This window comes from Epinephelus fuscoguttatus, linkage group LG4 (genome assembly GCF_011397635.1).
Source record: "Epinephelus fuscoguttatus linkage group LG4, E.fuscoguttatus.final_Chr_v1".
Lineage (NCBI taxonomy): Eukaryota > Metazoa > Chordata > Actinopteri > Perciformes > Serranidae > Epinephelus > Epinephelus fuscoguttatus.
Genome location: NC_064755.1, coordinates 30,741,419 through 30,756,672, shown reverse-complemented (window position 1 = coordinate 30,756,672; position 15,254 = coordinate 30,741,419). Strand labels below are relative to the sequence as shown.

The window sequence follows — 15,254 nt, the reverse complement described above, 5'->3', positions numbered from 1 at the left end:
CGGGTGCAGAACTGCGTATCCAAGCAACAAGCCCAGCACACTGAGGCGATAGAGGCACATTTACACAGGTGAAAGGTGGATTTTAACGCACCTCTGCTCGGGGTTTGCTCATGGAAACTGAAGTGGATTTTTAAGGGAATAATGACGGACTTCAGAACTGGCCCTTTGTATTTCTTTGACCAGGTGGGTTAATGATTAATTTTACTTTCTGTAGTTAAAAAGAAGCAGCATGACATTAACCTTGCTGATCTGTCTGCAGCCAACAAAAAACCGGATTAAAGGATCACGAAGCAACCTCCTGCATTTTGATATGGCAAATGAAGGTGCGAGTTTAGACGACACTATACAAAGGTAATTTAATTCTCTTATTGTTATTAAGTCTTTTACATTTTTCTTGTGCGACTCATTTTGCTCATTTTTCTCCCAGTGATCGAGACGACAATGAAGAAAGTGATGAGCCCACTCAGAGGCTGTCAGATGAAACATGTGGGGATGGTAAACCTGATACCTCCTGTGTCTGTGCTGCACTCAACATAAAGGACCAGGATCCGATGGATGCATACAAGCGGGCAGCCCCGCATTTATTAAACCAGTTGGCTCACCTCCTCTCACAGCACAAGTGGACTGAGGAGGGACGTCTTCCTCACGGGATTGTAAATATTCTGAATTACTCCTGGCAGGATCTGACTGCAGGGTCTGTGCGCCTGAAAAGTCCGGAACAAACCGACACACGACGAAAGTCCAGAGGGTCCGTGAAGTTGGATGAATCCCGTCAGGTGTCCGCCAAAAACAAGAGGGAGGCAGGAGAGAGGAACTCATGTGCTGTGGAGAGTGTTGGTCAATCTATGAGAGACGTCAGCTCAAAGCCACGTGTGAAAAAGCGCAAAAACAATTCAAACAGAGGTAAATGAGCCGCTGGGTCACATTTGTATGGAAGCCCATCACTGTCTGGAAAATAAAAATAAAATGATGAAGAGTAAAACTGGTTAAAATGTCAAAAGTAGGCTGGCCTACTAAATCCAAATTGGGAGATAGGGTAGGCTATAAATTAACACCATAGCTGCTATAAATACATTTTGACCAACTCACTAACAAATAAATTATGTCAGTAATTAAAAAAAAAATCAAAATAAATTGATTTAGTATCTTATATGGAAGCTTATGCAGTCACGTGCTAAAAAATATTTTCCCCTTTTTCTGAAGTAATGAAATGAATATATCAGAATTATGAGAGCAGTTTTTGGGGAAAAAACTGCTCCTGATATACTGAATTAAAGAAATTCAGAAAAACAGGAATTAAGGAGATTATTATGTCATTAATACAGACACACAAGAGCAGATTTTTCTTAAATGAAAACTTTTCTCAGAATTCTGACATTATACAACTCATTCACACTCAAACTTTGTCACATATTGATGTTTGGTCATGGACCTTACTCATACAACGTAAAAGGTACCCAGGGTGCGTTGGTTGTTGACGTTCTGGGACACTGTGTAAAGGTTATGCCTGTTACTTCTTTCAAAATACACTTCTGTTTTCACAGGAAGTTTACCTTTTTCATACAGTCTCTTTCAAAATAAATGCAACAAAAATACATAGAAAAAAGAACAGGGATTGGCTTTATAAATAAAGACACAAATACGGCTCTCCAAGGTGAAAGTCAGTGTTTGTTGGACCTATCCACCACCACCAAGTTAATGCTATAATGGCGAACGGTTGCGTATCATGCTGATGTTAAAGGACTTCTTTTTTTTTCAGTGTCTGACGCCACAAGTCACTGCTCAAGCACTGGATTTCAACGACTTCGGAGTGAGACCGGGTTGGATAATCAGAAAAACAATCCAGTCTCACTCTGAAGTCGTCGAAATCCAGCACTTGGGCAGTGACTTGAGTTCTCACTGACGAAAAAAGTTGTCCTTTAACATCGGCATGATAGGCGGCTGGTTGCTGTTATAGTTTAACGGAGATCTGTGGTGTCGGGGGGAAACGTGACGGGACACGGCGTTCACATTGCGCAAGATTATAAAGCCAAACCCTGTTCTTTTGTTGCCTAAACCCAACCACGCGCGTTAGTTGTTTAAGGAGAAAAATGTTAATTTGCAGTGTTTTACCGACATAGTGCGTTTATTTTGAAAGAGATAGGCCTATATGTAAATGGTAAATTTCCTGTGAAAACAGATGTGTATTTTGAAAGAAGACAATGGCAGGCCTCCAGAACGTCATCAACCAACACACCAAGGGTACCTTTCATGTTGTATCTGGACGTGGAAACTCCACGACCAAACGTTGATATGTGACTAGGTCAGAGTGAGAATGTGATGGAGAAAAAAAACAGTTTTTTTTTTCTTAAGGAAAAGCATTACACCTCTGTACATTAATGTATTTTACATTTTTATCATACCAAACATTTCATCTAATTTGTTTTGTCAATTGGCTGAAACAGGCTAAAATGGTAGCTCTAATATACAGGTATATAAGTTGTAATATTAATGCATTCTTCCACTACAATAACCCATCAAGTTGTAAATGTAAATAAAATGTTTGCTAAATACAAAGTTATGTTACAGGAATACTATAAGAGTTTTTTTTTTACAACCTGGCAACCCAGAAGTAGGTTTTACAAATAGCTTTTAAAGTATAAATTAAATATTTATCGACCATTAATCAAGCCTTTAGTTATAGCACATCCCTTTATAAAATATGCATTATTAGAAAATGCATGTGTTGCACAGGTAGGCCTACAAATATGTAAAACTGAGAATAAGGCAGGACAGACAGATTATATTTTAACTGTCATATTTAATGTAGGTATAAAGTGATAAAAGTGAAAACCCATGAAGTCATTTCTGGTGACCTTTTGGGACTGAATGTGAGGACAGCTTTGGTTGCAAGCGTGTGGAAGTGGCAGGATTAGTTTACCAGACAGGACAAGGTAGCTGGTAGCTGGGCACAGATGTACTGCTGTCTGTTAATCAGTTACAGAGATATAGAGTTACATTATTAAGTTCCCTGATGCCACTGTTAGTGAGTGATGTATGGCTAGCAGCCCATTGTCCATACAGTTTCAATAAAAGGGTGAATTAAAAACCTCAGGTGATACGTTCTCTCTCTCTCCAACAGCTCACAACTCCACCATCGTCAGTCTCTCCATCTCATCCAACAACTGCAGTAATCCAGGTGAGACATGGAGCTAAGGCATTGTGTCAGTGGTGACCACTGTGTCTGTAGTTGACTGTCTCATTAACTGCTGTGGCCCTACTGCCTCAGCCGTGTCCTGATTTGTGTCCAGGCTGGATCATCCAACCAAGGCAGCCCTCCTGTGACAAGCCTCAGCAGATCGCTTTGAGTCAGTGGGTGGTGGAGCGACTCCAGGCGGCAAGAAACCCTGAGTGCGTTGTTATTAACCTTTGCTGCTGCAGCCTCCAGCAAATGTTTGTCAAATGAGATGCTGCATGTCTACATTTCTAGTCTGATAATTGGACACTTCGAACTGCAAACATGGTCAATTATGAATCTTTCCGTTCTGAATTTCTAAGCCATGGTGGTTTCGTATAACTATTCTCAAGCTGTAAAGGGCAATTAACAAATCTGTGAGGTAATCACAATAATATAAAGTCTATGAGCTGCATACTTGGGGGTGAGGCCAGCAGGAGAAACACCACTGTGCATATTTAGTGGGCTGCATACTGTGGTAATAAACCCGGAAACTACAAACTTTTTGGTATATGCACCAGGCAAGTAACTCCATTGGAATGAATGGGTGCCATCTTGCATCCAGTATTTAGTTATTAAAATGTATGGATGCAACACGAATAACTTTGGTGACTCCCTGATTAATGTAGTACTTCGTTAGATTCAAATTTTAATTACTCCACTACTTTACCAGATACATGCAAGGCATTCCCAACTGTGTTAAGTGCTAATAAGCAAATGTTAGCATGCTAAACTGAGATGCTTAACATGGTAAAAATTATAAACAGCATGTTATCAATGTCATTCTGAGCATTTTGGCATGCTAACGTGCTAAACTAAGATGGTTAACATGATTAACATTATACTTACTAAATGTTTGCATGCTAACGTGGTAAATCAAGATGTTTCACATGGTAAACATTATACTTGTTAAATATCAACATGTTCGCAATATCATTGAGCATTTTAGCGTGCTGAAATGCTAAATAAAGACAGTTTACATAGTCAACATTATACTTGCGAAATGTTAGCATGTTAGCAATATTGTGAGCGTTTTAGCATACTAACCTGCTAAACCAAGGCGGTTAGCATAGTCAACATTATACTTGCGAAATGTTAGCTTGTAAGCATTATCAACATGGTAAACTAAGTTGGTAAACATGATAAACATTATACTTACTAAAGGTTAGCGTGTTAGCAGTGTCATTGTAAGCACTTTAGCATGCTGAATTAGCATTTACCTCAAGGTACAGTTCTAGCCATAGCTGCTTGCTTTGTACTCTTAGTCTTGTTTCATTTTTAATGACTGGATTTTAGTATGCAGCATGAGAAGAAGCATATCCTTACTGAATTTTAAATTTGTTTATCTGTCATTGATAATTGTATATGTTTCATTTTGCAGTGAAGGCTAACTCCACATAAACATTAAAGCTGAATGAGAGATCACTTTTCAAGCATAAAAAATTATCTTCACATAGAAACCTGCAAACAGCTGGACAGGACCTGAACAAACTTATACTCCGTCACTATGGTGATGCAAAGGCAAAACTGAAGGACAGGAGAGCAAGGAGAAAGGCCCAACCTGTCACTGTAGTCAACGGGATGCCCCAGATACCAGAAATGAAGCAGCAGGATCTGACACAGCAGCAGAAACTACACTACAGGATCAACGATGGCTCCTCGTTCATATAGTATCCTTCTCATGTTTATTCATAACTATTTTAATTCTAGTGGTTGTACAAGAAGCAAATGCAGGATACGGCATATGGCTAATGTGTCACTGTAGCTGACCTTTTGATCTTTGACCCTGAACTCTCAGCTACCCGTCTGGGGGTATCGCAGTATGCCAGAGCCACTCAGGTCTGCCCTGTGGAGGCTTCTATACCAACGTGTTTAGTGACAGCGAGTCTCCTGCTATGCTGGCGACTATCACAGCATTTGGGCATGGGGCAGTTACACATCCTCTGAGGTGAGCAGTGCTCATATGTGAGAAAGCCTGAATAAATAGAAAAGCGCTCCGCTGAGAATAAGTCAGGATATTGTTGGGATAATGTTTTGTGTGCAGCTTTGGAGAGAGCTTTCCAAAGTTTGGTCCCGGATCAGGGACACCAAGTTATGATATATCTGCCTCTGCTGTTTTGAATTTGATTATTACACAAAGAAATTTTCTTCTGTGTGCTCCTGTGAAATAGCTGGAATAGACTACCTTTCAACACAAACATAAGATTGATGTTGAGGTGACAAAGCGTATTCTCCAAAATGCTAAATGCCCTTAAACAGCTTTTATCGTATGTAAATCGTTCCTCCAGCTCTTCCATTAGAGCAGTGTGGAACCAGGACGGAGGATTCATATGTGGCCATCACGGGGACATAACTAAGGAGTGGAGCTGGCAGACAGACCGCACGCCAAAGGAGAAGATTGTTATTCAGGTACAGCCACTTTTGAGACTGTCATAACTCTTTCTACCTATGATGTAACTTGGTTATAAAAAATGTTGTTGTCATTTTCTCTGTGCAGTAAACAAACAGAGTGAGCATGTTGCATACAGAACAGGCCAGTGAGGTCATCTCCAGACAAGAAAAATATTCAGTGACAAGGGTAGTCAGAATCTGTTGAGAACCTGTCATGTGCGATAACTGTATGATGTGCATATGGGAATGGTCACATTTAGGGGAAACAAAGCATTGTATCTGGGGTATGACGCATGGCCTGCTGATGAACAAGCATTAACTGTCTCTGATGGGACCCAGAGAGGTTTTATAACAGTGTGCAGATTCAGCTAAATTGCCAGAATAAAGTGTTGGTAACGTATGTTTCTGCAAACCACAGATATGTTACATTTGTATGTTTCATACATAGGGCATAGAAATTTCATGTATATGATGTATATAAGCTGACATCTCAGGGGAACAACAGCAGACCACTGTTCAAGACCAACAAAAGTGGACATGTCCAACTGTTTTTGTAGTGACAAAAGCAGGTATTTTTTAACGCGATTGGGACATGTACAACTGTATTTGTAGTAACAAAAAGGGGTGTTATTTAACAAGACCTAGGGACTTGTCCAGCTGTTTTTGTAGTGACAAAAGTGGATGTTTTTAACAATGGTTTAGGACATATCCAGCTGTTTTTGTAGTGACAAAAGCGGATGTTTTTAACAATGGTTTGGGACATATCCAGCTGTTTTTGTAGCTGCAAAAGCAGGGTTTTTTTTTTTATCAAGAGTTGGGGACATGTCCAACAGTTTTATGCAGCAACAAAAGTGGGTGTTTTTTGACAAGATTTAGGGACATGTCCAGCTGTTTTTGAAGTAACAAAAGCAGGTATTTTTTTAACTAAGGTTTGGGACATGTCCAGCTGTTTTAGTAGCAACAAAAGCAGGTATTTTTTGACAAGAGTTTGGGACATGTCCAGCTGTTTTAGTAGCAACAAAATCGGGTATTTTTTGACAAGAGTTTGGGACATGTCCAGCTGTTTTAGTAGCAACAAAATCGGGTATTTTTTGACAAGAGTTTGGGACATGTCCAGCTGTTTTAGTAGCAACAATATCGGGTATTTTTTGACATGAGTTTGAGATATGTCCAGCTGTTTTAGTAGCAACAAAATCGGGTATTTTTTGACAAGAGTGTGGGACATGTCCAGCTGTTTTAGTAGCAACAAAATCGGGTATTTTTTGACAAGAGTTTGGGACATGTCCAGCTGTTTTAGTAGCAACAAAATCGGATATTTTTTGACAAGAGTTTGGGACATGTCCAGCTGTATTTGTAGTGACAAAAGCAGGCATTTTTAACAAGAGTTTGGGACATGTCCAGATGTTTTAGTAGCAACAAAAGCAGGTATTTTTAACAAGAGTTTGAGACATGTCCAGCTGTTTTAGTAGCAACAAGAGCAGGTATTTTTAACAAGAGTTTGGGACATGTCCAGATGTTTTAGTAGCAACAAAATCAGGTATTTTTTGACAAGAGTTTGGGACATGTCAAGCCGCGTTTGTAGGAACCAGACAGGGTATTTTAAGCCAAAACATGATCTTTCCCCAAACCTAACCGGTGTTTTTTGTGCCCAACCACATGTAAACCACAGCTTTGTCACAACATAAAATTGAAAAACTTACATGTTACTTTTCAACTTAATTGCTAGATATTGAATATAAAATGTTATTATGTTAAATGTTATATAAATGTTACATATCTGTGGTTTGCAGAAGTGTACAATGGCAACAATTATTCTGGTGATTGGGTTGGCAGATTAGATAACCATGGCTGAATTAGTCACAATTTATGAGTGCTCACAATATCTTTTTTTTAAAGCACTGTAGTAATTTTAGAGAAACCTGTAACAGATTTTTTTGTCTCCTACAGTTGTCAGATGTAATCTCTGTGAGGCTGCACAGTGGTACATCTGCCATGCTCATCTTCAGATGTAACAATGAAAGCATTCAACTTCCTCTTTCTGCTGTGTCGAACATTAACCAATCAAAGGAAATGGTGAGATTAAGATTAGTAGACGTAGTTCACAAAAAGGCATCAGATTTCTGATTCACAATTCTAATTGATAATGTCTGCATGACAGCCTTTTTTGCAGACCGAAGAAATGTTTGCCTCTGGCTTTGCTCAAGACCTTCTGCTGGCAAGAGAGACAGAATCCCCTACTGTGGTCCTGAAGAGCAACAGGAACCTGACACTAACACCTGTAAGAGCCTTTTTTATCACTATATATTTGTGGGCTCAAAACAAATTTATTTCAGCACTAAATTATGTTACAAAAATACCTTTTTGTGAGCCTCTAAAAGTTCTGCAGATGTCTTCACTGAGTCACTTTGTATAAAACAGCTTGCTAAATGCCTTATGTTGCTCTATATCGTATAATCTACCATGCAAGTAATGATGTATGGCAGGTGTCTGCGTGCTCCCGGGAGGTCCTCCAGATGGTCGGAGAGGTGGAGGGGCTGGAGGAGCCGACAACACTGTGGAGAAGAGGAGGGCATGTTGGCAGGGAGCTGAAGAGGCTTCAGCAGAGAGTACGAAACACCCTGGATGGCTGGCTGGATTACTATCGCATGGCCATTGGTAGGTACCAGTCGGAGCAAAGCCTTTCCAGCTTTTCTGGAAAGTGCAGTGTGTGCGCACATGTCCCCGGTGGGATCAAACTGCAACCGGTGGGTGTGATGTACTGTACACGAGTTATTAAAGTATGCAGTGCAAATAAAAGTAACATTGAGCCAATCTGACCCAGTAAGGATGTTTCAGAGGGATTCAGTGGAGCAAAAAGTTACAGTATCACCTCATCCTGCAAACTCAACATTATTGAATAGTTCCATCAGGATCTTGTTCACGGTCACTCGTGTCACTCGGTGTCTGTGTGCATTTCTGAGTGACCTCTTCCTCTCCTTCAGGTATCAAGTGTCCTGACATGAAGCGGATGCCAGATGCCCCACTGAGAACCAGGCTGAGGAGGGAGGTACAGTCAGCTGCTCTGCCCTCTCTGAACCCACCTGAGCGGGCAGATGCTAAACCAGTCCAGCCTGAGGAGGGCACGAATGAGTTACAGGAACTGCACAGGGTGTCACCAACACCGGCAGAAAGACCTCTGGACTCCTCCGTTAAGCTGCCAAGGTACACACTATACACCACAGCAGCACATGGTCCATTTGGCCACTCCAACAATTTTACAAGTCAAAGTAGATAGAATCATCGAAATCTATCCTTAAAGGTACTGTATGTAACTTTATACTTAATGTTTCTCATTGCCAATGGGTGAACAGGTTGTAATGTAACTCAAAAACTTACACCTGCACCTTCCAGAGTACCACCTCTCTTCAGCTCTGCTACAGTGCTAACAGTGTGCAACACCAGTTAACGTTAGCTACAAAATGACCCCATATTACAGTCTCTATGAACTCCAGGGTCTGGAGTTTTCACCGGCTGAATTCAAATTGCTACAGGGGCTAAGTCAAAGCTGTCATCCACTCTCCTTCCAGGGACGCAGTGTCCTAGCAACAGGGAAGGAGGTGGAGTGTTGGCTAGCTATGCTAGCTTGCTAATCCTTGTCTAATCTTTTGCTTAATAAATAGTAAATCTATCAAAGACTACCATAATTTCAGTGTCCTTCAGTGCTTAAAGAAATCCTGACGTTACAGGAAGCACTGACATGTGAAATATATCGTGATATTGACGCAGACTAATTGCTAGCTAGCTAACATAGCAAAATACTGTCCTGAATGATTAAATGTCATTTTATTCACATAGACTCCAGGGTTTATCTGACTGGTAAATTAGCTAGCTTGCCATTTGCAAATTAATGTATCAGCTAATGTTACAGAGCAACTAACGCAAGGTTGATGGCAAACAATAAATGATGTCACGGTACAAAGCGCTTTCTACCAGCCAAAAGCAGGCAGGGGCAGCCAACAAGCTAATCGTAACCCAAGCTAAGGAGGTTAACCCAGGGGTTAGCAGCGTTTACTATCAAAAGAGTCATTTTTGACCAAAAATAATAATGATAATAAAAAAAATCTGTGTCAAGCCACAAAACATATTTGAGCTTTATAATGAAGGTAACATATTAAGTCTAAATTAGCCTATACCAATGGTCGAAATGAACATAATGTTTTACCATAAGGTGGCTACTGTGCAGGGCACTATTTATGATCATGTGGTCCTTTGACTTTGCAGAGCTGGCAGTGAAAGCAAACAAATCCATCCACACACTGCTAAATTCTCTTTTTATTATTTATTTTTATATATATATTTTTTTATTTATTATTTTTATTCTATGACTTTTACTTTTTTGGATTTGGCATCTAACTAACCAGACAGGGAGACTCAAGACTAGCCACTGCTATCAAGGTTCGGCAAAATTTTGAGGAAAGGGCGCCAGACGGTAGATATATTACTCATATTTTAGTTGTTGAAATGTTAAAACATTTTTTAAATTCGGTTAATAGGCTTCACATTTTTACTTTTGTGGAATGTAAAGAGCCACATGTGGCTCCAGAGCCACAGGTTGCCTACCCCTGGGTTAACCATTTAGGTTGTTTTGTAGCTTCAGCTGGTATTTGCAACCCATAAACTACTTAGCATCATGGAACAAATGATCCAGATGAAATAAAGGACAATTACAGATATCTAAATATGACTGTAATTTATTTTCCAGCCTTCTATCAACATAATGCCAGTCAGTCTCTTTTTTGTCATTGCTTTGGCCGATGCAGGTGCTCACTCGAAGAGCTCGAGCAACTGGATGCTGACTGCAGTTCACATAATGACCTCAGAGAGAAGTGTCATTAAAAACAAAGATTATGTGAAAGTTACATACAGAACCTTTAAACAGAATCCAGTGATTGTTGTTGTATAGTGACAGAAAAACTGTTTATTGATCAGTCTTAAGTGCTTGAGCTCTGCTAGACTTTGCACAGATGTATACTGCATTATGCAAAATACAGTATTTTAATATGTCACTGTTTTAAACTGCATGTTTCCAGGACACGAAAAACACGATCAAAGGAGGAGCCTCGTGTCACACAGATAGGACCCCTTCAAATTCATGGCAACATCAATCTTGAGTAAGACATACTAGTGTTACTGACAGGCACAGAAATACATTGAAATGTTACTGCGTAGAAATGACATTTACTGCAGTTTACAACAGCATGAGTATATTTACACTGACAGCTTCACTATCACCCCCACCCTGCCAGGTCAGTGATTATTCCAAACAGTGCAGATTTGCAGCCCTCCGCTGTCACCCGCCGTCCACCCCCGCCATCGTTCACCCCCTCCACCCCCCTCACAGTGTGCCCCGCTCTGCTGAGAGCTGCCCTGCTGGGGGAGGGGGGGCGCAGGCGGTGCTGCTGCAGCGCTAAGCTGATGCCAGCGGTGACAGACCTGGAGTATGATGCCTTCGTTATGGGCCAGCCTCCACACAGTCAACAGATCCTGGTGGTGTGCGTTACTCCTCCGCACCAAGCCGTCAACGCACATGCTGTGCCCGGGCAGGACGTGCTGGAGCAGTTTTACAGGAGGAGGAACAAACACAGAACCATGCCATGTACTCAGGTGTGAATGCAGGGGGTGGACAAAATAATAACAACAACACAAGCACCTTTTGGTCACCTGTCATATCCTGTATGTACCCAGCCAGGCGTCCTTACAGTCTTTAAGTTGCAGTGTTTGCATCATTGGTTTGTAGTTAAAATAACATTGAGTTTACATAATCAGCAAGTACACTAAATGTACTTAAATATGCACAGCTATGCACAGACTGTGAAACAAAGGGTCAGGGAAAGACATACTACAGTCAGCAGGATGTTGTAGAGTATGTCTTTCCTGAAATTCAGTAACAGGTTCTTCTTTTAATCTAGTGCCAGATGGACTCATTTCGCCTGGTGAGGTATGAGATGTCAACAGGGGAGCCCAGCTGTGGAGGGGAGAACATCCTGCTGCAACAGCGGCACAACGCAGCCCCTGGCATGGTCCTGGTCAGTAAACCCACTGCAGGCTTGGATAAAAAGGCTGCAGGCTTTGCTCAGTGCAGGCGTTTGTTGCTCCCACTGGGTGGCAGCAGCAGTGCTTGCCTGAAGCAGAGAAGGAGGAGGAGGTGGGGTGAGGACTGTAGTGAAGTACTGTCCTTTCCAAGAAACTGAGACATTTATTATAAAAGTACTGTAGGCTGACAAGCAGTGAGGGATGGCGCTTCTTAATTACAAAAGGGTGCTCTAATTATTAGCCCAAAGTCATGACAGCTGCTCCGCTGATTTTTGTTGTAAGATTAAAATCCATCCCTCAGTCCATAAATTAAACAGAAGAAGTCACACTGTGTAAAATACTGTGGGATCCTTTGTTATGAAACCTAAAAATATCCACATGACTGATATGAGTTATGTTGTGAAAAGATAGAATCAACACAGTGGTGCAACCACTTCTCTATTTTCTAAATAAGAATACATGGGCTGATGCTTTTTAAATATCACAATGAAACTGCAGTGCACGTAGATTTTTCTTCTCATTTCCACACATGTAATATAAAATGTGTTTGTTCATGTGATAGATGTACGTCAGAGGGAAGCTACTGTTTGTGGGCTACGTATTCAGTGGTCACAGCTGCTCAGTCAGGGACCTTCAAAAGCAAATCTCCAGAACCAGGGGAGACTACAGATTAGGTCTGAGCCTCCCTCCAGACTACAAGTTCAGGTACGACTGCACCAGAGTGAATCTGGTTCACTGTAAGAAACTGAATAATGGCAGTGATGTACTGTGAATGTGAAGGGGATTAGACTTGATCATCATAAGCTTCAAGCTGTACCTCAGCCGCTGCTGCACAGAGCCATGACCTGTTTGGAGACCTATAATAAAGAAATGTCAGTCAACCTCACAAAATGTGTGTTTTTTAAACTGGTGGAAGGATTTTTCAGTCAAAGTTGAAACAACAAAGATGTGATGGCTTACAGTGTGATTTGCTGTGCCCACCCCATTGACTTCAGCAGAACTGACACCAAAATCTGGTTCCTGGAACTCTGTCACTGTCGCTGTCGCCATAACATTTCCTTCCTTGTAGTGTCCTTGGCAGTGCTTGTTTAGTAAGTGACAGTAAATTACATACTTAGCCCACCTACATGGCCCATTTGTTTTGTTTTACACAAAATGTGGTCAGTGTTTGTTTAGGAAGTTTGATTCTTATGTTGTTTTTGTGTTGTATTCATTGAATACACCTTGCTAGTACTGGGTTGGACCTCTTTTGCCTTCAGAACTGCCTTAATTCTTGGTGTCATAGATTCAACAAGGTGCTGGAAACATTCCTCAGAGATTTTGGTCCATATTGACATGATAGCATCACACAGTTGCTGCAGATTTGTTGGCTGCACATCCATGATGAGAATCTCCCGTTCCACCACATCCCAAAGGGGCTCTATTGGATTGAGATCTGGTGACTGTGGAGGCCATTGGAGTACAGTGAACTCATTGTCATGTTCAAGAAACCAATTTGTGATGATTTGAGCTTTGTGACATGGTGTGTTATCCTGCTGGAAATAGCCATCAGAAGATGGGTACACTGTGGTCATAAAGGGATGGACACGGTCAGCAACAATACTCAGGTAGGCTGTGGTGTTTAAACCGTGTTCAGTTGGTACTAAGGGGCCCAAAGTGTGCCAAGAAAATATCCCCCACACCATTACACCACCACCAGCAGCCTGAACCGTTGATACAAGGCAGGATGGATCCATGCTTTCATGTTGTTTGCACCAAATTCTGACCCTACCATCTGAATGTGGCAGCAGAAATCCAGGCTCATCAGACCAGGCAACGTTTTTCCAATCTTCTATTGTCCAGTTTTGGTGAGCTTGTGTGAATTGTAGCCTCAGTTTCCTGTTGTTAGCTGACAGGAGTGGCACCTGGTGTGGTCTCCTGCTGCTGTAGCCCATCTGCTTCAAGGTTGGACGTGTTGTTGGTTCAGAGATGGTCTTCTGCAGACCTTGGTTGTAACGAGTGGTTATTTGAGTTACTGTTGCCTTTCTATCATCTTGAACCAGTCTGGCCATTCTCCTCTGACCTCTGGCATCAACAAGGCATTTTTGCCCAGAGAACTGCCGCTCACTGGATGTTTTCTCTTTTTGGGACCATCCTCTGTAAACCCTAGAGATAGTTGTGTGTGAAAATCCCAGTAGATCCAACAACCATGCCATGTTCAAAGTCACTTAAATCTCCTTTCTTCTCCATTCTGATGCTCTGTTTAAACTTCAGCGGGTCGTTTTGACCGTGTCTACATGCCTAAATGCATTGAGTTGCTGCCACATGATTAGCTGATTAACTAGTTGTGTTAAGGAGCAGTTGAACAGGTGTACCTAATAAAGTGGTCAGTGAGTGTACAGTAAGGCATCATGTTTTATAAACTGCTCCAACAAGTCTATATGTATTCTAAGTAAAATAGAAACACTCAAGTCAATTATAAGTATCTCAAAATTGTACTTAAGCACTTTATGGTACATAGTTACCTTGCAGCTCTGGTGTTCATAGTTTTTTATCCTTATCTCGCAGTGATACAGGTAAAACCCCTGCAGCCACAGATGCACACAGCTCACAAAATGCAACACTAAAAAGAGGAGATGACACAACACCGACTGCTTCAGTGGAAACGGAAAAGGCCAAGCAGAGGTGTGTGACTGAGCTTAGACCTAATTAAGTCTGCAAATTACTGCAATGTAAAGAGATGGTTCACAACACATACATTCTCTCTAAATCATGTGTTGTGTTTTCATAACCTGTTGTATATTAACATGGTGTTTAATATGACTCACTGGCTCAAATTTTTCTTCCTGCACAGAAAAAACAATCAAGTTCCTGATGGTTCATGCCAACGACAGATGGACTTTTGTATCAAACCGAAGAAGACTGCAGCACTCCCTCGTGTTCCTGTTATCACACACTGAATACGCTCCAGTGACAAGATTATATCTGCATCGGTCTACTTGTGTTATTGAAAAAAAAAAAAAAAAAAAAAAGTCTTCACACTACACCAGTTGTGGGCTCAAACTTGAGGTTGATGTGCGGTCAGAGTGCAAACACCATGTGTTTACTGTGTGGGTGGCACTGCTGATAAGCCTTATCAGTAGCTGAGGTGCAAAATGTTTTTTGACTTATGACCATGAAGAGACTGTGTGACAATGTTTCAGTGGGCCTTTATATAAATATTAATGAAAACTTCTTTAATTAAACATCCGTGGATCTGGATAAGCTGTCCGTCATCTGCCTGACTTCCTGTAGCCCAGATGTGTTTCCTGTAACGGTGACTGATCAGCCTGGTGACACAGATCCAGCATGATGAAAGCACCACCCAGAAATTTTGCTTATTTTAGCTTTACTTCCTCATTATATATATCTCAAGTTTAGCTTACAAAGCATCAGCTGGCTTCCACTCATGTTTCAGTCTCTTAGTCACACTCGTGGTGTTATTAATGATGATGATGATGTGTGTGGAAAGCTGTGTGGGTGGAAATTCCCATGTAATGATGATGATGATGATGAAGTCTATGCAGTTGAAATGTTAATCAGATGAGTTGTAGTTAGT

General features: G+C 41.2%; 1 protein-coding gene across 1 annotated transcript; it reads left to right on the top strand.

Annotated features, from left to right (window-relative positions):
- The first annotated feature begins 43 nt into the window (after positions 1-43).
- LOC125887513 (uncharacterized protein C3orf20-like) lies at positions 44-14,901 on the top strand. Its single transcript, XM_049574378.1, has 18 exons — positions 44-183; positions 260-351; positions 428-903; positions 3,122-3,178; positions 3,291-3,390; positions 4,672-4,884; positions 5,013-5,162; positions 5,503-5,623; positions 7,553-7,678; positions 7,764-7,883; positions 8,089-8,260; positions 8,587-8,806; positions 10,675-10,755; positions 10,891-11,248; positions 11,554-11,670; positions 12,240-12,382; positions 14,225-14,341; positions 14,511-14,901. Exons 1-18 carry the CDS (start codon positions 142-144, stop codon positions 14,614-14,616), a joined length of 2,811 nt encoding a protein of 936 aa, XP_049430335.1. The 5' UTR covers positions 44-141; the 3' UTR covers positions 14,617-14,901.
- The last annotated feature ends 353 nt before the right edge of the window (positions 14,902-15,254 follow it).